This window comes from Crotalus tigris, unplaced genomic scaffold, assembly GCF_016545835.1.
Source record: "Crotalus tigris isolate CLP2741 ecotype Arizona unplaced genomic scaffold, ASM1654583v1 scf7180000017567.3851432, whole genome shotgun sequence".
NCBI lineage: Eukaryota > Metazoa > Chordata > Lepidosauria > Squamata > Viperidae > Crotalus > Crotalus tigris.
The window spans coordinates 2,496,392-2,520,838 of NW_024096477.1; the positions used below are offsets into that span (position 1 = coordinate 2,496,392).

The 24,447-nt window shown below is 36.8% G+C and overlaps 1 protein-coding gene across 2 annotated transcripts in view; it reads right to left on the reverse strand.

Moving 5' to 3' along the window:
* The window catches only part of BMP6 (bone morphogenetic protein 6), a 92,735-nt gene extending 69,473 nt beyond the window's left edge, over positions 1 to 23,262 (reverse strand). For both annotated transcript variants that reach the window (XM_039350287.1, XM_039350278.1), the window contains exon 1: positions 22,048 to 23,262. In XM_039350287.1, coding sequence (XP_039206221.1) covers positions 22,048 to 22,702 — 655 coding nt within the window. In that variant the 5' untranslated portion in view covers positions 22,703 to 23,262. The remainder of the gene's footprint in view (positions 1 to 22,047) is intronic.
* Between the last annotated feature and the right edge of the window lie 1,185 nt (positions 23,263 to 24,447).

A 24,447-nucleotide genomic window follows, 5' to 3' on the forward strand; every position in this document is an offset into this window, starting at 1 on the left:
ATAAAAGCATTTTGGATTAAGATATGGTGGAATATCCAGAGAATTTTTAAAAGGAGGGTAAAATTTACTCCACAATTATTTTTGTTAGGTATAGTTATTGATTGTGATACAAAGGAGGTTATATTGATGTTAAATTTGATTACAGCTGCGAGGCTGTTAGTAGGACAATATTGGAAGAAGGAATCTTTGCCTACATTGCAGGAGTGGTTTCTTAAAGTGTCTCATTTGGCGGAAATGGCAAAGATTTCGGCTTTCTTAAAGGGACAAACGCAAGAGAAATTTCTTGCTGTTTGGGATAAATGGATAAAATTCATACAATTTAAACTTGATATAAAAAAATATTATATAGTTTTCTCATAATTTTTAATTATATATACATATATTTTTCATTTTATATTCTTTTTTTTAAAATATAATTTTTTTTAATTTTTTTTAATTAAGCCTATATTCTGCTCTGGGAGGCCCTGGGGGGGGGAAAGGGGGGGTTTGGGTAGGGGTGGGGGAAGGGGGGTTTTTGTTGGGTAATGTTTGTTTTTTATTTGTATATGTTGTTTTTTTGTTTCTGTATTGTCTTTTATTTTCTATAAAATTTATAAAACTTTTTAATAAAAAAAAAAAAGAGAGATATTTCTGCCCTTGCTCATTCTGATTGGAGATTAATCCATTGTATCTCTGCACCAAACTGAGCTTTGGGAGATGATGGTCATTTCATTTCTATACCTTTGACAGATTCTTCTGATCAATTTCAGTAATTAAATTTTGCTTCAGTTTTGCCTCCGGTATAAATCACTCCATACACACACACACACACACACACACACACACACACACATCACTCCCTATATATATGTGTATATATATATATATATATATATATATATATATATATATATATATATGTACATACATACATGCATACACACACACACACACACACACACACACACACACACACTGCTCAATGCTTAGCAATTGATGTTTTACTTATTTTATTTTAAAACAATTGTACCATGGCTTTATACATTTTTATGTCATTTTATAACTAATGATACCAGTGATCCATCACTTCTCACTATTTCAAACTTGCCTCATTTCACTGAGTCTCCCAGAAACAAAAGTATGGTTCCTTTGATGAGAGGACATGCTGATTCTTACATGCTGAAAGAAATCTTTTTTCAAGGCAAGAGACAGGTGTCTACTGTTTCAGTTCAGAAAATACAGATGACAGAGCTGTAACAAATATTGCTTAAACCTTATATTTTCATTAAAACATCCTTATCTATTTATGGTCTTTTTCACATGTTATAGATTCCAGTTTTCATTAGACCAAACTAATAAGGTCAATGGTCGGAGATTACTATAGAAGTGGTAATTCAAAATACTCAGAAAGGCAAAGTTTGACAAGACTATATTAAAACTTGGGTTTCACTGCCAATGAAATGTGGGAAAAAATAAACTGGACACTTATGAAAAATAGTACAAATAACCTTCCTCCCTCACACCACGAAAAACATCATTTTACATTTACACAAAGAAAATAAGACATTTGGTTGTCAGCCATACAGCCAGCCACTCGTACTAACAACACCAGTAACAATTACAAAGTTATTTCAACTATTTCAGATGGGAAAAGCCATATGCTGCAATTGGCTTCTGCAATGAATTTTATAAACTGTTTGTGAACATTTGGCACTTTTCTTGGCAGAGTTCTTCTACTGGACTGCCTTTTTTTTCTCAGACTTTAGCATTCTGCAGAAGAAATGCTAGAAGGACAGTAAAATTTTCCCATCAATCTCAGTGGACAAAACAGTTTTCTACATTTAGTAATTATACAATGTTATTGATTGTTGTGGAGTACAGTAATACATAACAAAGCTACTGTTGTCTAAGATGTTTTTAGTCTATAGTCATATATACACATTTACTTAAGAGAAAATCCTACTGAACACTTCTGACTAATCACACAGAAATTTCTATTGAAGAACTAAATAATTTGAAAGTTCAGTTCCTCCATTTATTAAATAATGCCATATAATTTGGCTTAATTGCATTTTTAGATACCTATGCAATCCAGATTACTTTCTGGTTTTGCTGGTATAAAGCTTCTAATATTTCTTATCTTTGACAGAATTTTATTACACACTAATGGCGTTTTGGTTTCAAAGCTATACCAAATAGGCAGGCTACTGCCTTGAAGGTGAAGACAATAAGTAGAAACTAACATATTCTGATTTTAAATGGTAATTCAGGGTTCACACCTACTGTAAATGAGAAACTGAGCAAAGTGAATCAGAACTTTGGTAGATAACAACAGGGTTATGCAAAAGAAATCGTGTTTTAAAAATTGTAGAGTTTACTCCTATTTATTTTGTGTCTGATACCATTTTATTCCTCAGTGCTGTGGAATTAATATTTCTAATGCCTTTTGAAGATTGAACATCAATGACCAGGTGATATACAAAGTCATGGCAGCAACATACAAGAAAAAAAACCATATATGCAACAATACAAAATTGGAAAGAAATTGTTCTGCTGCTGTTGTTAATAATATGTTCTAAGAAGAAAATTATACTAAGTCATCACCTTAGGAGCACAATTGAGCCCCCAATTTATATTGTTAAGTGAAATATTTGTTAAGTGTGTTTTGCCCCATTGAATCATTGCAATTGTTAAGTTAGTAACATAGTTGTTAAATGAATCTGGCTTCCCCATTGACTTTATAAGAAGGTTGCAAAAGTTGGTCACATGATCCCAGGACACTGCAACTGTGATAAATATGAACCTATTGCCAAGCATTTGAATTTTGAACATGTGACCATGGGGATACTACAACAGTCATATGAAAAATGGTCATAAGTCACTTTTTTCAGTTCTTCTTCAATCCTTTTTCCCTTTAGAAAAATAATCACTGTTTAGTTATATTCAGTCTTTCATAAACAGTTTAGATAATTTTTGTCCATATAGTTTTCTTGGTAATAGTATAGAAATTATTTGCCATTGTCTTTTTTCTTGGTAGAAAATCAACTGTGAACGAATGCAGGCTGGTTTTTCTTCACCATCCAGTAATCACATCCAAGTGTCTCTCTGAAGGAAGCATTCTCAAGATAGAAGCTATTACCTTCCCTCTTAAGTGCTGGTGCCTAAAAATATCATTCTTAATATAGTTCTCTGAAAAAGTATCTGACTCCTTTTGGATAGTCATAATTTTTCCATTGGGAAAAGCAAAATGTATGGCCTGACACTCAAGAATCACAAAACTAATCTGATATCAAATCTTTCTAATTTTTCTCAATTATAAGAGAAATAACAAGAAACTTTACCTTTTCTTAGTTCATCAACAATTTAAAAATACATACATGAATTGTCAACATAACAAGACACATACAAATCAAATAGATTTAAAACTGCTTTCAATTAAACATTGAAATTTTTGTTCACAATTAAAGAAGTCTTGGTGGTCTTGCATTGATTATAAAAACATGAGAGCTTTGGTACTTGCATGCAGCTGGTTTAGTCTTCCTTTTACCGTATATAATTGTGCAAGTAAAGAAGCTGAAATTAACTGTAGTTTTTCATTACACTACATCCTTAGTTAATAGATCTCCCTTTAACAGACATAAGTCTCCTGGATCCGTGTGTTGAACAATAATCCATTCATGGCTTAGGATTGCATTTAGTTTGATGCCCCATTCATTGTTTAGGATTGCATTTAGTTCAATGAATCTGGTTCAGGTATGCCAGAAGTGAACATAGGATTGCAATCTGAATTATCTTTTCATTTCTGAGATCCTGATATTTTTATTGGTCAAGAAATGAGTTAAGACTATTTAACTAGTGGCTTAATTTGCCCACTAAGTAAATATTTTATGACTGCAAGCATAGTAACTACCTCAGGTATGTTTTATTGATTGAATAATATTTATTCTAAATATGCTGCACAGCTAAAAAATGTAAGTTCTACGTTAAATATAGAAAGCTAGTATGGAATTTCATGATGGCACTGATCAACAGCTTTCAAATTCTCAAAGTACATTATCATTCAGTGTGAATTTTCCCTAATTTGAAACTCTCATATTTTTATTATTTTAGGATGATTCCAATTAATACTGTATATTGTATTGTTAGACACAGCTTTTTAGTATATTTAATCATGGCTATCAGACAGAGTGAATATTCCCTTATCTTTAGTCGGTTAGTTTGTTTATAGCCATTATACGCTTAATGTCTCTCAAGCTTTTATCATATATGTCAAATAACAACTTGTTCCTTAAGATGTTAATTTAGCAAGAGAATAAACAACATTTGGTATTGGAAAAAAATAATTTATAACAAGAGACCTATGATGATGACTTTTCAGGTAATGTATTCTTCAGAATTCCATTCCATTCATTTGATATCACTATAATCTATTTTATCTTATTTCACTGTACCTTACTTTATCTCATGTTGTATTTTACTGTGACTGATGCTCATGCTTTGATATTAACTGATCAATAACATATTATTGTACAAGCTCATTCAACTCTGATGAGAAAAAGAGCATAGCATACCAGTCTGCGTAGTTAATCCCTCACACCTCAAAATTTATTTCTCTAAAGAGGAAATTTTCTGTCATGTAAATGTATTATTCAGTTAGACTGATATATAGATGTCCACCTGGTCAGGTTACTATGAATAAAAGGGAGGGTCACAGCATGAATTTCAGGAATGAATCAGAATCAAAACATTGTCTCAAGAATAATCTACTCTGTGAATGTGTTGGATCACACACTTGATTTCATGTCTTCAAGATGATGATTCCATCATAATCAGAACTTTTCCCAATTAAGTTTAGGTAACCTTAAGGAGCTGACATCAATCTTGCAACTCTAAATGTCCCTCCCTCTTCTTGCCTTTATCCTAAAAAAACAACTAGGGAAAGTCAAATCTGAAATACTTTCTCACAGTAGTCAACTAGAACTATCTCTGGGGTGCTCATATTTTTTGCCACCATTGTTTGTCTTCATTCTGATATCCTTTTTTCAAAAAAAAATCTAGGCTTTTATTTTCTTTACTTTTAAAAAGTGAAGCGATAAATTATACCAATGGTCGCAATCACTTAATATTTAAAAATTACAGTAGTTCTACTATAAAAATAATATGAAGCGGAAGTAGGAGTTCTGTTGTAAAATGTATAACTTACGGCAATGTAACTAAACATATCCTTCTGCTGACCCATTAAACATCTCAATAATGACAAAACATGCAAAATAACTGCTGTAAGACAAACTGACATTGAAGATGCATTAAGAAACATAGCTCCAAGGTAGCAGAGTATTTTCTGTGTAACTTATTTGGGATACAGTATGTAATTATACAACTACACTGCAGTTAAGTTTAAAGAATCAATCAAGTATCTAATTAAGAAATCTTGAATCAACAACATATTAAGAACGTCTCTTCACTTCCCAAAAGAGATTACCAAATATAAAATGGATCATTTTAGAAACAGAAAATCTAAGACCATTTTTCCAATTTTGGTAGCATCAACTGAACAGAGTAAATTTCTGGCTGCCTTTTTGCATGAGCTGTTCAGGAATGAGAACTTGCTTGTGTTAACTGTACCCTATAGTGTCATAAATATATGGACTATATAAACAGAAAAGACCAATCTCAGTTGAAGATAGTCTTCAGTCCTTATGCAGGACTGTGCATTACATATTTTTCTGAAGTGATCTCACTACCAATTTTTACTATTCTTATTCACTAATTCTACACTAAGCAGCTGTGTTTGTTTACAGAGCTAGGAACTGACTCAGGATAATGGAATTCATCCAGCAAATATTTTGTGGCATTTTCCATTACATGTTACAATATATTGGTCCTCTTAGTCCAATTAAACATTGGTCACTTGTGTTACTCAAAAATTTTGTTTAGGAAAAAGCTTTTCCAAATTATACAGGAAAATCATGGTCCTGAAAGCTGGACCTATCTCATATATATTTTAAAAGGTTATTGTGGCATTTGACAGTTTGTCATAGATACAAAGAATGTCCAGAATACTAGTATGCCACTTCCATAAAAGTTATAATCCCATAAAAATGTAGAACTTACCAGGAGATTCCATAATTGTTACATTTAAGACAAGTTCAAAAGTGAACTACTGTAACATGTTCTAGATGGAGCTGCCCTTGAAGAGTAGCATAGTTTTGCTCCAGCACCACTGAAGGAAATTTAGAAAATATTCTTCTTTAGGATGGCTGCTTTCTGTTTTATTAAATGGATTAGTATTTAAGCATTTAACATAAAGAGGAAAGAGCAGACAAATGTCAAGAGATTTGATGTCTTGTTATGGGTTTGAGAGTTGGCTAACATTTTCAGGGGATCACTTTCCTTTCTGTAAATCTTAACTTTATATTTCTGTCAGCTGCAAATAGGGTGCTGATATCCAGTGATACTTGCAATCAGGACCAAGACTGCTTGTTATGAATGAATCTTGACAGCAGTGATGATTTAATAATTTATTAAACTTGTATGCTGCCCAACCCTCAACAACTCTGGGTGGTTCACAGAATCAAAGAATTTACAATATAGTAAATAAAAGGGAAAAGTTAAAGATAAAAGAAGGCAAGTGCAACAGATCAGACAGAATGAAGCCAGGAGTTTCATTTTCCTTCACTAAAGATTTGAGGGAAGACTTAAATTTTCATGGCTCTTCTAACCAGTAGCAGAGTATATGGATCATGAATATGAACAAAAGTAGCCTTTGAGAGAAGCAAATAGCTTTTGGCAAGAGACCATTTGGTACTATGAAATCTGATGAAGATCTGTGATTTTCCCAAGTTTGTGAACCTTCATATTGTATTTAACATGTACAATGTGTAAATACAGTTATAGTACAAAAATCTCTAACAACCCCTTGTGTTTTTCTTCCAGGAAACTGAACCATGGATAACCACCAAAAAATGCTTGAGAATTCCCAATGTTAATTCACTGACTGCACATAACAGACTAAACCAAGAGGAGCCACTGCATCATCAAACAGAAGTTCTTGATATGGTAACACCCTTTATAATTGGCTAAGATATCTGAAGAAGATCAGAGACAAAGTCCATTCAGCTACTCCTTAACTAAACAGTGATAATACATAGTTTTTGATTATATGTACTGTATTATCATTATGAGTTACCACACACACACATTACATGGAACTTCTATAGTGATTATTAATTGCATGACAATTTCTTTTACTTCATTTAATTAACAGGAAAAGAAGTTTATCTTTAGAGAATGGAATTCATATGTAAAACTAAATGTCAGCTCTATAATCACAGGTAGTGGTGAGATAATGTCAAAAAATCATAATAAGGCAAATGGAGAACTCTGTCAGGGTAATTTATTGCATTTTTTCTGTGTAATTATGTTATGTTGGAGCACAGCACTGGAAAGTTAGTATAATCATTAGCAAAGTGGTGAATGTTTTGATTGTCAGACAGGTTGTATATGATGCAAATATATGACTCAGAAATGATTTCACATAAACATTTTACTTAACAGTAATCTGACTCATAACCTCCTGCATAGAAAATAACAAGTTTTGTAAAACATCTGTGTACTACAAGTATTTCAAATTTGTAATAAATTAAATATTGCACAGAAAAATTGGAAGAAAATGGGATGGGGAGAAGAAAAAAAGGTTTTGAAAAACTCTGTCAACTAGAGTTACATGGCTCAGTTGCTAGCAATCTAAGTTATTAATATTTTTAAAAATTCTTTTCAGACAGAAATTTTTTACAATGTTAGAAACACTCATTTAAGACCACTTGATGTACTCACAAATCAAACAAAAGAGTGTGCTATTGTTCCTTATACTAGTACAATATCGTTTCACAACCCTGAGGAAACATCATAACTAAAACATTGACCAACCAAAGCAAAGTATAATCCTATCAATAACTGGTAATTTTCTAACTAAGTTTGTAGTGTAATGACATGATTAATATTAGGAAAATTACCTCTCTGAACAGAATTGCTGCCTATGAATGTAAAAATCTTACAACATACTTTCAAAAACTCATCCTGCTACCCAACGCAAAGAATATTTATCACCCATTTATCCACCTACGTTTCTTTTATTATGTATGACCTAAAAGAGTTACCTTTTGTAAATGGAGGTTCTTATTATTAGCATTAAGACAGAAAGCCATTTGTTTTCAGATTTGGATTAATGACCTAGCTCTTAAACAATGCTTTGTGTAAATCACAATTAGTCAAGGGAAAATTGCATAATATTTTAAAAAAAGGATTCATTCCCAGAAAACAAGAGTTTTACTTATCATTCTCATATAAAAGCAAATATAGTGCTCTGTTTGATGTGATTAAGAGTATACTTTGTCCAGAGAAGGAACAATTAGCTTCTTTAGGCAATAATATATCAGTTCAATAGCGCTGACATTGACTGGTAAAATGGCACAGGAACTGCTATTAAAATATAGCAAACAATGGAAAGACTTAAGTTAGCTTCAAAAAAAAAGCCACCACAAGATGAAACTATTCAGGTAATTAACATTAATATGAGTTGCTTTCAAAAAGTAAACACCAAGCAGAATATGATCCAGATTGTATCCTAAGAAAGCAGGCAAAATCCTTAGGAAATTGGCAACTTTTCCCCGCTATTTGCATGGGAACAAGCTATCCCATACGTGTTGATCTATGTTTTTCTTCCAATGTACCGATCTGATGACGAGAGATCAGTCCATCCAAGATTGAAAGGGGAACAATTGATTAAAACCTCTAACCTCAACCCAGACAAAAATCCAGGTTTTGTGCTACAATTTTAACCCATGCTCCTATTGCTAATCGTATTAATGGCATTTTTCCAGTTTAGAAAAAATATTTTGTTTTTATTAATACATTTTATTTTGTCATTACTATTCATATTTCAAATCATAAGGCAAACATCTCCAGCTATATATTAAAAGTTGGTCTGTACATTAGATAGGAGAGTTACTATGTATATTGCTTAATAGACTGGTCCCTGACTACCTGAGTAAATAAGAAATACTGCAAGAACATATTGTACCAAAGCATTCTGTATTACCATGCCAAAAGCAAATTGCTAGGTGTTTCATTTTTTAACTGGCAGCAGTTAAACTATGGCAATTAATTCTAAATTGGTTGTTATTGGTATTACAGTTTATTGGCCAGAAGTCCAGCAGTAACTAAATGATAGGTAGGATAAAATTTTGGCATGGGACATCTGGTCCTATTAAGAATAAGTTACAGCTTCATAGCTGTCAGTCCATAAGGCCACCATCTGCAATTAACAAAAAAACAAACAACTTGTAAAAATACAGCTTCTAAGTAGAATATAACTTTTGTTTTAAAAGGAGAAACGTAGGAAGACTGTAACATGTAAACAAAACTGGCCTTAATTCTGGCTTCCTTGCCTTAGAATGCTAATTTATTTATGAACCTAATTCAAGATATTCTTACTTAGCTCTAAAGGCCTAAACTCTCAAAAAAAATTCTCCTGTATGTCTGTGTAATTAGTAAGATTAGTAAAAGCCGCTAGAGTAGTGTTTCTCAGCCTTAGCAACTCGAAGATATAAGGGCTTTAAATCTCAGAATTCCCAAGCAGCACAAGTCCATGTATCTTAGAGTTGCCAAGGTTGAGCAACATTGAGCTATAGCAGTGGTTCTCAACCTGTGGATCGGGACCCCATTTGGGGTTGAACGACCATTTCACAGGGGTTGCCAAACAACGCAGTCTGCCATTTTTTCCCCTTTTCCTTAGCTGTGCTACTCCCTTTTATTCTATTGGCTTTTGAAAGCCAATAGAATAGACTCTCTTGAATAGAGTCTAATTCTATTGGCTTTCAAAAGCCAATAGGAATTGTCCAGGCTTTCTCTGCCCTGCTGAGCCCGACAAAAGTCCCATTCTGCAAACGGTGCTGCACCAGTTGAGTAGTCCTCGACTTACGACCGGTTGAGTAGTCCTCGACTTACGACCAGTTGGGGTCGCGGCATTAAAAAGGTTGAGAACCACTGAGCTATAGGAATCAACTTTGCTTTCCTTCTTTTTCCTTTACAGGGTCTGATAAGAAGCAGGTAAAGACTTATTAGACTATCATCTTTTCAAAAGATAGTTAAACACAACATCCTTCTCCAGATTTCAAAGCATTTTTATATTCACGAGCAGTTATCTACACATTAAAAATAAGAAAATGCACAAGGCTGCTCACCTTTCCAACCTGTACTTTGAAACACTTTTTTTTCTTTTTGAGATTTTTTTAAGGACTTCTCATGCACATATTTAAGATCTCCCTGCAGATTTTATATAATATTCAGATCTAAGGTATGGGCCATTTCAAATCTCTGTTGTTCATTCCTGAAAGTATGTTTTTGGTCGATTTGAAAGCATGTTTCCAATGTAACATTTTTTCAGCTTTGATTATAAACATGATTTTTTAATTAAATAAGTTTGTGTTTGGGCTTTGCCATTTTATTGCATGTGACTTCTGACCAATGTGTATATCTCTATAATGGATGTGTCACACTTGTTAGGTGGACAAAGTTCTCCAAGATTGGTTTATCTTGGAATAGGCCATTCTACTTGATAGGAAGGAAAATATAATGCATAGGATTTTTGTATATATTTATAGCTTCTTCTTTTTGTCTAATAATTCTTTTCTTTGACATCTTAAATTCAGTGTTGCCTTTTCTTTAGATAAATACAATAGGTTGCTTGTGCTGTAGGCAGCTGGAGGGTCACCATAATATGAGTGTGATTATCTATAAAAATGACTTACCAGTGGTGACTTAGTGACTAGCACTACTGGGCTGCCTTTCAAGCAAGAGACCTGTATATTATTATTATTATTATTATTATTATTATTATTATTATTATTATTATTATTATTATACAACTGTCGATAAGAAAGACAAAAAAGTCTGGATAGTGGACGTGGCAGTGCCTGGAGATAGCAGAATAGAAGAGAAAGAACTGGAGAAGATAACAAAATACAAAGACCTACAAATAGAAATAGAAATACTGTGGCAAAAGCAAGCAAGGGTAGTACCAATAGTCATAGGCTCCTTGGGCGCAATCCCAAAACAACTGGAGCACCACTTGAACACCATTGGCATTGACAAATTTGCTATTAGTCAATTGCAAAAGGCGGCCTTATTAGGAACTGCTTCCATCCTGCGACGATACCTGTAATACCATCAAACATCCACATCTGCCTATCCAGGTCCTGGGTAAGGACTCGATAGGTAGACAAAATGCCAAATCCAGTCTGAACATCTGGCTGACTGTGCGATGATCCATAATAATAATAATAATAAAGTTGGAAGGGACCTTGGAGGTCATCTAGTCCAACCCCCTGCTCAGGCAGGAAACCCTACACCATTTCGGACAAATGGCTTTCCAGTCTCTTCTTAAAAACTTCCAGTGTTGGAGCATTTACTGCTTCTGGAGGCAGGCTGTTCCACTGATTAATTGTTCTCACTGTCAGGAAGTTTCTCCTTAGTTCTAGTTTGCTTCTCTCCTTGATTAGTTTCCACCCGTTGCTTCTTGTCCTGCCTTCAGGTGCTTTGGAAAATAGCTTAATTCCCTCTTCTTTATGGCAGCCCCTGAGATATTGGAATACTGCTATCATGTCCCCCCTTCTCCTTCTCTTCGTTAAACTAGACATACCCAATTCTAGCAACCGTTCCTTATATGTTTTAGCCTCCAGTCCCCTAATCATCTTTGTTGCTCTTCTCTGTACTCTTTCTAGAGTCTCAACATCTTTTTTACATCGTGGTGACCAAAACTTGATGCAGTATTCCAAGTGTGGCCTTACCAAGGCATTGTAAAGTGGTATTAATACTTCACGTGATCTTGATTCTATCCCTCTGTTAATGCAGCCCAGCACTGAGTTGGCTTTTTTGGCAGCTGCAGCACACTGCTGGCTCATATTTAAGAGATTGTCTACTAGGACTCCGAGATCCCTCTCACAGTTACTACTATTGAGCAAGGTGCCCCCTATACCATACCTGTACATTTGGTTTTTCTTAGCAATAAAGATATGCTATTCAGATTTAAAGAACGTAATCTGTTTCGTGCAAGATTGCAAAACACCAAAAGAAGAGCAGGGAAAGAATAGGAATGGTACTGAAAATGAACACATTGTACGTATGATAGGTCTGGAGGAACTAAAGGATGGAGTCAAAATTGGAGAAACTAATGTCAGCAATCAGACTTAAGCAGGCAATACTACCTTGTTGCAGAAACTGAACAAGCCCTAAAAATGATCATTCTAAAAGTAAAATAGGACAGCTAAAAGGTAGGGCTTCATTTGAACATCAAGAAAATTCAGGAGTATGTCAACTGGAAAATTAGAAAAATTTAAGATAAACAAGGAGTCTGTAGAAGTAGTTGATCATTTTTTAGGCGCAAGAATTCATAAAAATGATGGGTGTTGAGAAAAAAAAGATTCAAAGAATTGTAATAATAGGCAAAAAAAAATCATGGAGAGGCCTAGAAAACTCATGAAAAATTGAAACATTTCAATCAAGGCAAACGTTAGAACAGCCAGATCAATAGCATTTACTGTTATGATGTACAGATATGAAGAATAGACTTTATGCAACAGTAAGAAGACAGATTCCTTTGAATTATCAACTTAGATTTCCTTGGACAGACAAGATAATAAATTGTTCAATAATACAGGAATTCAAGTTAAAATGTTCAACAGAAGCAAGAATCATGAAACAAAGACTATCATGCTTTGAATTTTGCTAATTTTTTAGGTACTGTCTCAATCTGTTCAGTAAGTACAGTAATTATCATTATATATTATTTCTACATAATGTTAAATGCAAAATTACATCAAATATCCACCTTCCATAGTTTGTTGTCAAATGTAAGCTCTTTATAATTACAGCACATAAAAGAAACCTATAATTAACATTTTCCAAGTTAGTGAAAAAATGCTCCAATATAGAATGGAATGTTTTGTCTCAATTATTAATGCAATTTATCTATTCTTACCTACATGGGATAATAACCAAATGAATTCAATCAATAGATTAGACTACAACATACTAAATACTTTTAATAACTGAAGAAAGCAGCAAAGAGAAATGATTCTCCTTGTGTTAATCAAGAAGAATATTTTTCTGCAGTAATACCTTCAATGTATAAGAGAAAACTCATTGTAAATGTGAAAATCTATTTCTCTTACAGTTTAAATGGGAAGAAGGGAATTATATCCATATTGTTGACAAGCCACAGATGTGTATTTTTTGTTATATCAGTTAAATAATTTAAAAAAATAAAGAATTCCCTCTGTAATCACTGCTTATTTCCTGGTGGTTACATGAAAGTGTTTCTAATGCCTCTATAATTAAGCAATAGAGTTCCCTTCTTGCAATGTGAAGTGCAGAATGTTTGTGGATAAGAAAGATGTTCATACCTGCTGCATGATTAGATTTGGCAGCTCTAATTTTTCCTTTCTTGGAAAGAAGAGAAAAGCACAAAGAGTGAAATATATGTCCCAACCCAAAAATCACAAGACAGATGATGGTGGAAAATATTTACAGAAAAAAATCACCTATCATGGAAAATAAGTTAATTCTCAAATATTAAATTTTACATAAGTCCAATTCTCATATGTTCCATCTGGAACTTTCCAACATATTCAAAAATGTTCACATTCAGTATATTTACCAATGAGGATTAACAACATTTTGACTGATTGTTCATGATTATGGCTTTCAAAACAATTCAGGAGAAGTGTTCCAGACCTTGTGTGAGCATTGCACTTCAAAACTATCTGTTTAAGGAGCCTGATCTTTTTCAGGCTTCCGCCCAGGCCTAAAAACAATATGCAATAATCCCTTTATTTTAGACTTATGCAAAAGCCTGAAAAAGGTAACGCATAGCAGTGAGGTGTTGCACTCATGCAATATCAGAAGCATGTGTTTTAAATCATTTCTGAAGTTTTCAGAACCCAAGTAATTATAGCATAAATTGCTCTGCACCACTGCAACTTTAAAACAAACTGCTTGGTCAATTTTACCACACTCTGGTTGACCAGAGGGAGCATTGACTGGCTGGTATTCTTCTCTAACTGTATTAAAACGTCCAAGAGTGAAGATGATTATACATACAACCAGCTCAAAGTACTGTAGTTTAGAAGGAACAGAAATAGTTCCATATGGAAGTAGCCTGCTCTCTTTATAGTTTAAACTCCTGGATTCTGCAAACAGGCAAATCAGTTGTTTAGTTAGAAACAGAGGGTGGGGAAGTACAAGCAAGGTACAAAATTATTCATATCTCTTTTTGGGGTACAGATTCAAAGCAGTTGTTTATGTCCAAGTAACCCATAAGCTTACAAAAAAGCTCTTCAGAAAACCATGGACACACGTTCTCCCTTTTCCTTTCCAGTTGAGGAAAGGACCCCACAGAAAGCTGCCTATGCAGCATGAGTCCCACATTCACCGTTGCCAATAAGACATTATTTTAATTGGTTAATTATTATGTATTCAATTTTTCATTCACAGTGTTCATAAATTCATGTCTGAATCTTCCAAGTCCTAGACCCTTATTCTAAATACTTTCCTACATTAGCACTTGTTAAGAGAGTTGCACAGCTTTTTCAAGTCATGGAACCTATTAGTTAAAATAAAAAAATAAAAAACTTTGATCCGTAAAATGGAGGCCATGGTTTGTTTTTCATGGAATAACAAATCAAACTCTTTCCATTACAAATGACCTTGACTGCATTCAAATAAACATTGTTCTTCCCTTAGTGTATCATGGAACCCCATCAAGTTCTCATGGAGACCTTGAATTCCACTGAACATAGTTTGAAAAACCTTTGAGATTATCAGGGCACCATGGCTTAGCTTAAGGTGTGAATTTCAGACACTACTAATTGCTAATTAAACATGATGGAGCTGTGTCTTCTGTACTGTTTAATAATTTTTATTTAGTTTTCATGTTAAAGTGCAAACATCCAATGCAAATCAGAATTCTTTCTCCAGATTCATTTAAAATTTTGCTAGTGGAAGACATATCTTTGCTTGAAGAGACATGATGTCACTCTGTAGCCCTTGTGTAAACAAGCATTGAACCTTTTTACAACTAGGAAGATAAATAGTTTTGCATGTGCACCTGTTGGGAAACTTACTAAAAACAACAGCTTAAATTATAAATGTTTTGCAAATAGAAAATTGCTATTCATGCAGTTCTAATAAGTTTGCAGAATAATAAAATTCTCAAAACTATTTTCATAGCTTTTTATCTTATTAACAATTAGAGAAATATAATACTAATTTCATTAGTTCGACATTATAGAATTTGCATTAAAGATTTCCTGGCTGATTCATCATATTTGCTCAAATCATCTAACATTTTGACTTAATGAATATATTGCTAATACTATACAATCTTAGCACTCTGGAACTAACTCCCTATTAAAAGTACACTGATGACAAATATGGCTGTGAAATTCCAAAATCCTAAACAATTGTAAAATATTTACAGATATAGATAAACACCAGGAAAAATTGGAAGTCAACCAATAAATTCATTTTTTAAAAAATGATGCTCATAAAATACATGGTCAATAATTATTTGGAATTAAACAATACTTTGTTAAATAGAACCAAGGATATTTTTATCCACTGGGTTCATGTACATTGCTCAGAAGTATTCAAACAATGTAGACATCAACAGCTTAAATATGAAGAATAATATTCTTTTAAAGTCATATAGTATCTAACTAGAGTATCTAATTAATGTATCTAACTAAATAAATAACACTTTATTTATTTTTTTATGTTATGGAGGGAGGGAGAGAGGGAGAGAGAGAGGGAGAAAGAAAGAGAGGGAGAGAGTTATTAGATACTGATACTCCCAGTCAATATTTCGAACATTGTATCTCTTTTGCATGTTATTAACATTCTATATAGGGACTGTTAAAAAAATACAAACATGACCATACAGAAAATAATAATGAAAAGAATATCACACTTCTTGCTAAACCAAGGTTACCTTTTTTCAAAGCTAGTAACCTGGATGAAACTGGAAAGATTCTGTTCCTGAAGTTAAATTAGTATTTGAAATATCCATACTTTTTCTTAGACGATTTGTGATAGATTACAAGAGGGGAGGGAAGAGAAAATTGAATGTTTTCCAGGTTTTTTGGGGGGGGTATCAAGAATCAGTTCTTAAGATCATACATGATTGGCTTCACCTACAAATGCCATAAACATCCCTGCAGATCATATTTTGTATTTATTCCCATTTCTTGTTATGTCTTTCTACTTAAGCTTCTCTCCAAATTAAATTTTCATTTTCTCCAATATGACCATGTAGAATTTCCACTACAACTAAAGAGATTGGGATGGGTAGTGGGAAAGAAGTGGCATCAAAAGACCAAAGCATAATCTTTGTCTTTTTAAAATATGGCAAAACTGATCCAATACGTGAATGAACGGCAAAGAAAAGTTTACTTCATTGGTGATAATGTTTTAAGACATGAAGATTTAAACTAGACAAACCCCATTTGGGGCCACATGCACAACAATCCTACTTATGAGAAAAAGAACCACACATTACTATTTTGAAGTTTAATCTCAAGTATACTAAGAAAGGAAGCCTCCTACTTATTAAATTCTGAAGTGATAACTGAGAAAGAGTGTGCTTAGTACAAGGAAGACACTAAGACATGAATGTAATGCAGTCCTGGCACTAGTATTCTATTCCTCCCCACAGCAAAATGATATATGTATAGCAATTCCTAGGCTTTTTTGAAAATAAATTTACTACACAAGTTAATGAAATTAATTAACAGTCTTCTTTAAACATGTCTTAACACAACATTCCTTCTTTTCCTCCTCTGTTGGCTGCCAGGTAGAGGTGTTTTGTTCATTGCTACAATTATAATATTGGATCATATTTGAAAGCATGGATTCACGGGCTATTTTCATCAATCATTAAGAAAACTATTTCCCGAATAGCTATCATTTTTATTGAAATGTAATATCAGTGTTTTTACTGCATCAAGATATCACTAAAAAAAGATACATCTCTGATTTATCACTGAAATAAATTTTAGTTCTTTTCCCTCTTCTTGAGCAGCATAAATTACTCTTCAGAAACATTATATATTTTTTTCTAATTCAACATTTTAAGCAAGTTGCATTAGTAGATTTTACATTTGTCTTTCTAGGTTTTCTAGTAGTCATTCATTATTCTTAGTTTTGAGTTCGGAATCACAATTTGTGAGCACTTTCATCCAGATTCAGCATATCTTCTATGTGCTGAAATCCTTATTGAATATACAGATCAAGCTAGGTAAATAATCACTGCATTTATATCATAATACACAACCAAAAGAACAAAACAACAAAAATAGACTTGATAAGCAAATGTGAGAGTATTATAGCCATCACATTAACCTAAGCGTGAGTGCACAAAATGCAAACTCTATGACTATTCTGCACTACTTTATGTTGATTAAGGAGGATAAATACGGGATGCACCAATGTTTCAATTGCCCTGTACATGTAAGAAACACAGGGATAGCATGCTCAGTGTCTATTACTGGACAAACTTTCTGAGTCTTTATACCAAGAACACAAGTATTCAAATTGCAATTAGGGTCTTCTGAGATTACTATAACAATGTTCAGCATCACCAAGATTTCTCTCCAACCAAATAATCTCTAATGCTTACCAGCTGAATCTATTGTAATGTTTGTCTTCAGAAATAATTTACACGTCTAGGTCTTGTTATGATGTTATTTATGCAATGTTACTTTACGTAACTATAATATTACTTGGAGGTGGCAAAATAAATACATTCAAGAACAGGTTGTCAACTACAACTGTAATTGAGCCTGTATTTTGGTTGCAAGTCATGACGGTCATAAAGCAGGTCATCACGTGGCCGCATCCAATTTTACAACCAGTGGTCATTAAGCAAATGCCGTGGTTATTAAATGCTGCATTGGTTAACCGTTAAGCAAACCTATTGTTCGCTATGGCATGTTTTTTTGCCGGAAACTGAAAGTAATCACCAGTTTCCAGAAAAAATGTAAATTGGGACCCCATGGCCACAGGACATTTAAATGTTGGGCTGGCTACCAAACACCCAAAATGCATTTATGTGACTGGTGGAGGCAAATATCAGAATTTGGGACATAAATCTATTTTTCAGAGTCTATCATAACTGTCACTAAGTAACTGATAATAAGTCATGGATTACTTGTAAATAAACTGTAGCTCTTTCCTTGGAGAAAAAAAAATCTCCATCTGAAGAAGAAAACCCATCTCTATGCCTTTATCTCTTCTAAACAATAGTAAAGGGGCACGCTATATGCACTTAATATGTGCTTCTACGTCCAATTTACTTCATTCCTATTTTCATATCCGAAAAACAACTGCAACAGTTCATCCAAATCAGGAAAGCTGAAGAGGAAGTTACCAAGTTACTTTCCTGCATCAGGGAAGACCAGTTATGCTTTCCTAGAGCAGGAGTGTCAAACTCAATTTCACTGAGGACCGCATCAGCATTGCGGTTGTCTTCAGGGGGGCTGGGTAGGTGTGGCCAGGGTGGGCATGGCCTATTGGGTGGGTGCGGCTGGAGTGGGCATGGCCTGCTGGGTGGGCGTGGCCAGCTTTACATCATTCGCGTTAAGGGTGCCTGTGGGGGCCTGGGCAGGAGTGGGACAGATCTGAGGGTCTCTGGCAGAAGGGAGTGGGACCAAGGCAAGTGCCAAGGCATAGTCCACTGGAAGAGCCTGCTGAAACCTCTCCCCTGGAGCCCACCCAGCTGGATATGTGAAGTAGGCAAGGGCCATTTGCTGGCCACTTCCAGGCAATGGTGCATTTCTTCATTCTTCACAAAAGATGACACTTCCCCAGCATGCACCCAGGGGGTGGGGCCAACACGGCAGGGGCCGGTCCCTTGCTGTTTCCAGATGGCCTTGTGGTGCTAAAACTGAATGTGTTTCAGTATAGATGGCCACCACAAAATTGTACATTGGCTCCCGGCTGGCCAGGGCCAGGGCCAAGGCAGTGGGGGCCGTTCCCTCACTGTTTCCAGGATGGCTTCGCAGGCCACATGAAACCACATCATGGGCCGCATCCGGGCCCTGGGCCTTGTGTTTGACATGTCTGTCCTAGAGAGTGCACTAGTCCTTAATTGCACAGGGCACTCACTGATGTTTTAAATACTTTTTAACAATAAAGAGAGGCACAGTACATTCTGGAATGTAGCAGAATATATGACAGAGAAGAAAGGATGCCTAACACAAGATCATAGTTTAGTGGTATTTTTGCATTCAGAAATCTTAGATTGTAGTCAATGGTAGTACACATTTCAATTAGTAGAACTGAGAAAGATTTCGCTTGAAACCTAGGACAGTAACTTTCAATCAGGATAAATAATATTAGACAAGTTAGACCAATAATTTCAAAAGAATAGGAAGTCCCTAGTTTAAGAAGGGGGTCTGTTTCCTGTTGTCCTTAGTTGAATTTGTAAAGTAGAGGAGTATCATTGTATCATATTGTATAAGTAGTATTGTATAATAAACTTAAATTATTGTGTATTTAATTTGAATTATTTTGCATTTTACTCAAATTTTGCTAAGATAGGCTCCGATCTCAACTCTGGATTGTCCTTAAACCAGGGCATTCTTAACCCCAGGTACTTGCTGTAGTATCAAATACTTTTCACTCTGAAAAACACAGACAGCGTTTTGCAGAATAATAAAGCAATCCCATTACCTGTTTACTCAAAAGTAAGTCCCACAGTATACAATAGCTACTTTTCTCCAAGTTAGCGATATGCAGGTTCATTACTATACAGATAGAGAACAATCCCTTCTTTGAATTGTACCTGCATTTGTTTTTGTTTGCACAACCACACAACTAGCAGAAGATCTGTTCAGGGGAACAGCATCCACAACCAACCCCCTCCCTAGCATTCTTAAACCAGTTATTTCTAAACCTGCTCAAAGTAGCACCAAAACAGTACCATGGTCAGTACCCCAAAAGCATGGAATTGAATGTCAGCAATCTATAATACAGACAGTGAATTCAGGTAATATATGTGTAATGACTACAAAATTGTGCAGAGCATTTAAGGATATTCAGAATCAGTGAGAACAGAACCTTAAATTAAGTAGGTCGATTTCTCCCAGATTACAAAATCAACTTTAATCCCAAAGATATGGTTTCATATAAAGCCAACGCATAGCAAAAACAAATTGCTATTTCTCATTGCTACCTTCAATAAATACTACACTCCACCATCTAAAATCAATAATTCACTGATTTAACAGGCACTAGGAACTGAATTTAGGATACCATGCATGTACAAGAATTTCCAGTATATCAAAGTTTAAGAAATACTGAATATCTCTCTCACAATTATTTATTAAATGTATAAGTTGCCATCTTGGCAAATGTATTTATTAATCAAATGGATATAGCCATCCATTTCACTGGAGGCAACTCTAGGCAGTAAAGAATAATCAACTCAAATAAAAACAAAAATATAAACTCCATATTAAGAGTATGATAAAATCTTGAAATGCAAACTCCAGATGAAGAAAGACAAAAATGACCATCTCATCAGTAGAGCCATCTAAGCAAGCCTCTGGTTGCTTGGTCGCTGCAGGCTTGAGAACACATGCAGGTCATAAGGGCTTTTTGGAATATCAAAATATAAAAATGAGTCTATAATAAAGATGAAAGAGAAAGAACCAAAGGCCATTTCTATTTCTGATAATAACAGTCTATCAAGAGCAATTACAGAAGCTGTTTAGTTTGAATTCAGGTTAGTTTAAGAATGAGGTGCATTCCCAAGGTCTGTCCTTTCCCTAAATTTCTATGTGAACCAGAAAGGTCTTTACATCAAATTTCTATAGTGTGTGAACCAGAACGGTATTATTGTACAATATTGTATACTGTAAGTAGTATTGTGTACTAAACTTGAACTATTAACTTGAATCATTATGTATTTAACTCAGATTTTGCTACAGTAGGCTCAGTTCTTAGCTATGGGTCATCCTTAAGTTGGATCTTCTTAACAGGACTTGCTGTATATTAATATTCTGTGGGCCACTAACCCAAATGATGGATATCGCATAATAATCTTTGAAATAAGAGACCTGTCTTCATTCAGCAGGATCCCAATCAAGCCCAGATACGTAACTTTCTGTTTGCTTGGTTCCAGGCCAACTTCATACCATAATATGTAGTTACACCAAGGAATGCAGTTTGACTATATAATTTAGATCTCTATTCTGCTGTTGTGAACTAGAGGTCATTAGCATGTGCTAGAGAGAGGGGATGGGATCATTGCAAGTAGTTTTGGCATAACACGGCAACTGGAAGAAGGGGGATGAGAGTGGTCATTGGAGAAAAAAAGATAAAGAAAAGTTTACAGGCAGATAGCTGCTAGTCTCCTGTAGTACAAGAGCATATATGGCAATAAATAACAGAGTTTAGGGTTCCTTAAGACACTTTGAGGTTTTAACAATGCAGATAGTCCTCAACTTACAACAGTTCATTTAGTGACCTTTCAAAGTTACAACAGCACTGAAAAAAGTGACGTATGACCATTTTTCACACTGATAACCATTGCAGCACCCCCATGGTCACGTGATCAAAACTCAGATGCTTGGCAAGTGGTTCATACTTATGATGGTTGCTGAAGGTCCCAAGGTCACGTGATCTCCTTTTGCAACTTTCTGACAAGCAAAATCAAGGGGGAAGCCAGATTCACTTAACAACCACGTTACTAACTTATCCACTATAGTGATTCACTCAAGAACTGGGGCAAGAAAGGTCCTAAAATGGGGCAAAACTCACTCAACAAACGTTTCCCTCAGCAACAGAAATGATGGGCTCATTTGTGGTCGTAAGGCGAGGACTAACCTGTATCGCCCAGCTCAAATCTGTATTTTTCCACGCCTGCCTTAAACAAGGACCACACCACCTGTTGGCATCTGCGCAGGTGAGGACCAACGCCTCTTCCCTTTTTCAACCCACCTCACTCACCCAGGTTGACGAAGCTCATGATCATGTCCGCCTCGTTGAGAAAAGCGCTGTCCTGCGAGCTAGCCAGGCTAGGGTTGCCGGGGGAGCCCAGGTTGTGGGTGAGGAGAGTTTTGCGCTGCAGGGGTCGCGCAGTGGAGGTGTGCCGGGTGTCGTCGCCGCCGCCGCCGCCGCGATGCTCGTCCTCTCCTTCCGCCGCCGCCGCTTCCTCCGCGCCGGACAGTGTGTTATAGAGATCCAGCATGAAGAGGGGCGCAGAGTTAAGCCTGCCCGGCGGGGCCGCTGACTGCTGTTGCTGCTGCTGCCGCCGGCGGTGCTGGGGGAGAGGAACTTCGAGCTCTCCCGGCTGCTGCAGCTGAAGCCCGTGCGCGGGCCGGGGCCGGTGAGGCAAGCCCAGCACGGAAAGAATTTCCTTCTGCATCTCCCGCTTCTCGTGGGACTTGAGGCGACGGTAGAGGAAGCCCGCCGGGGAGGAAGAGGTGGAGACGGGCGCCTGAGGCTGAGTCTTACCGCTCCCGGGGATGAAGCCCGCGGCGGTCCGGCTGCCCAGGAGAAGCGCCCCCGCGGCGGGGAGGAGAGGCAGCCCAGGCAGGGGACAGCAGCAATAGCTACCACACACCACCGCCCACCACCAAAACCAGTGCAGCCTCAACGGCATCGCTTTCCCGCTTCTGCTCGCCGCCCTTCACGTTCACTTACAGCTAAGTCTTGCCGTGGAAGCCGGAGCTCGTTCGTCTTCTGCTTCCACCACCACCACCACCCTCCTCCCCCGTCGTTTCCCTCGGGGGTGGCAGCGGTGCTAATTCATGGGAAGGGAAGATAAGCGCTCGGGGCTTCCCTCCTGGTCAATGACCCCCATCCCAGCTTCCGACCAGCCCCCGGGGGCTGGGGGGTACCGCCGCAAGGGGTTCTGGCCTCCTGGCCCCTTCTTCTGCAAACTCCAGGTGCAAAACCTTCTGGATCTCGCACCCGGATTACATCTCCCGCTACTCCTGCGCGGGAGGTTGGACCGACCAGGCAAGTTCAGGGAGCTAACTCCGGGCTCTCTTTTTCCACCGAGTCAGTCCGGTAGCCGGCAGTGTTTTGCGCCTCTCCCGCGCCAAGAACAAGTGAGAGCAGCCCCTTTTCTCCTCACAGGAGTGAAGTTCTCAGAGGGGGGGAAATAAAATAAAAATAAAAAGGAATGAGCTGGGCGGGAAAGGGCTGGAGAAGGCAAAACAACCCCCCCCCCCTAATCATCCAACTCCTCCCTTTCTCTCTCTCTCTCTCTCTCTCTCCCCCCCCGCCCCAGGCCAAAAACGTGGCGGACACAGCCGGCTTTCCTGCGATGGTTTTTCTCTCTCTCGCCCTCCTCCCCGCGGTAGAAGTTTGCGAGAAGGATGAGGGGAGCTTTCGAGAGAATCCTAACAGCACGCGCTCTCCTCGCGCCACCCGGGGCAGCTTTGAGTCACTTCTGCGAGCTCAGCTGCCGAGCCTCACAGGTAGCGCGATCCAGCTGGCAGAAGCGCCCGCCTCTTTTTCTCTCTTGATGGGCGGCGAAGGCAACTGTTAACGCGGCTCCCGGTCCCCTGTCCGTCACTGCTGGAACCTCTCCGCCCCGAGAGGGGGCGTTGCCTCCTGCAAGACGCCTGCTGCTGCCCCTCGTTTTAGGGACCAGCTCAGCGCCTTCCCGGTGGGTAAGATGGGCGGGGGAGGGTTACACCCTGATGAGACGGGGGCTTTGCCGAAAAGGAAACAAGTGTGAGGGACGGCTGGGTTCTCTTCTGATAACGCAGGTGCTGGGAAACTCGTCTTGGACTTGGTTTTGAAAGCGGGGGGAGAAATTCCGCTTTTCAGGAATAAAATAATTATTTCCAATGGTTATGATTTGTATTTCTATCTCACTATTTTATGCATTTTTATGCATAATCTCACCTTTTTTTACTTCCAAAGAGCAATACATCGAGTTTGGGGGAAGACATTGATTTCTCAGGAAAACACCCTTTTGCTGAATTAAAACCCCATGAACAATCATGCAGTCGTCCAGGTTTCACAAAACTCTTTTTAGGAGCTCTTCTATTAGAGGATCATCTTGTCTGAAACTGGAAGCTCCTCATAAACTCAAATATAGTATAAGTTTGAATTGGAAGGAAGGAAGGAAAAGGAAGGAAGGAAGGAAGGAAGGAAGGTCTATAGTTAAGGAGCTATAAAAAGCAAAGAAACTATAAAGAACATGTTCCCCCCTACATCTCAGAAAGTGTAAGAAGAAAATGTTTTCAACGTAGCTTAGAACGACATAACCCTACAGATATCCTTAGCTCCACCAAAATTTGGCAGCATAATCTTAGGGGATTTTTCAGAGTTTCTTACTTTTAACTTGCCCCTTACCCTGTGTAACATTCAAGTTTCAGAAAAAGTGAAATT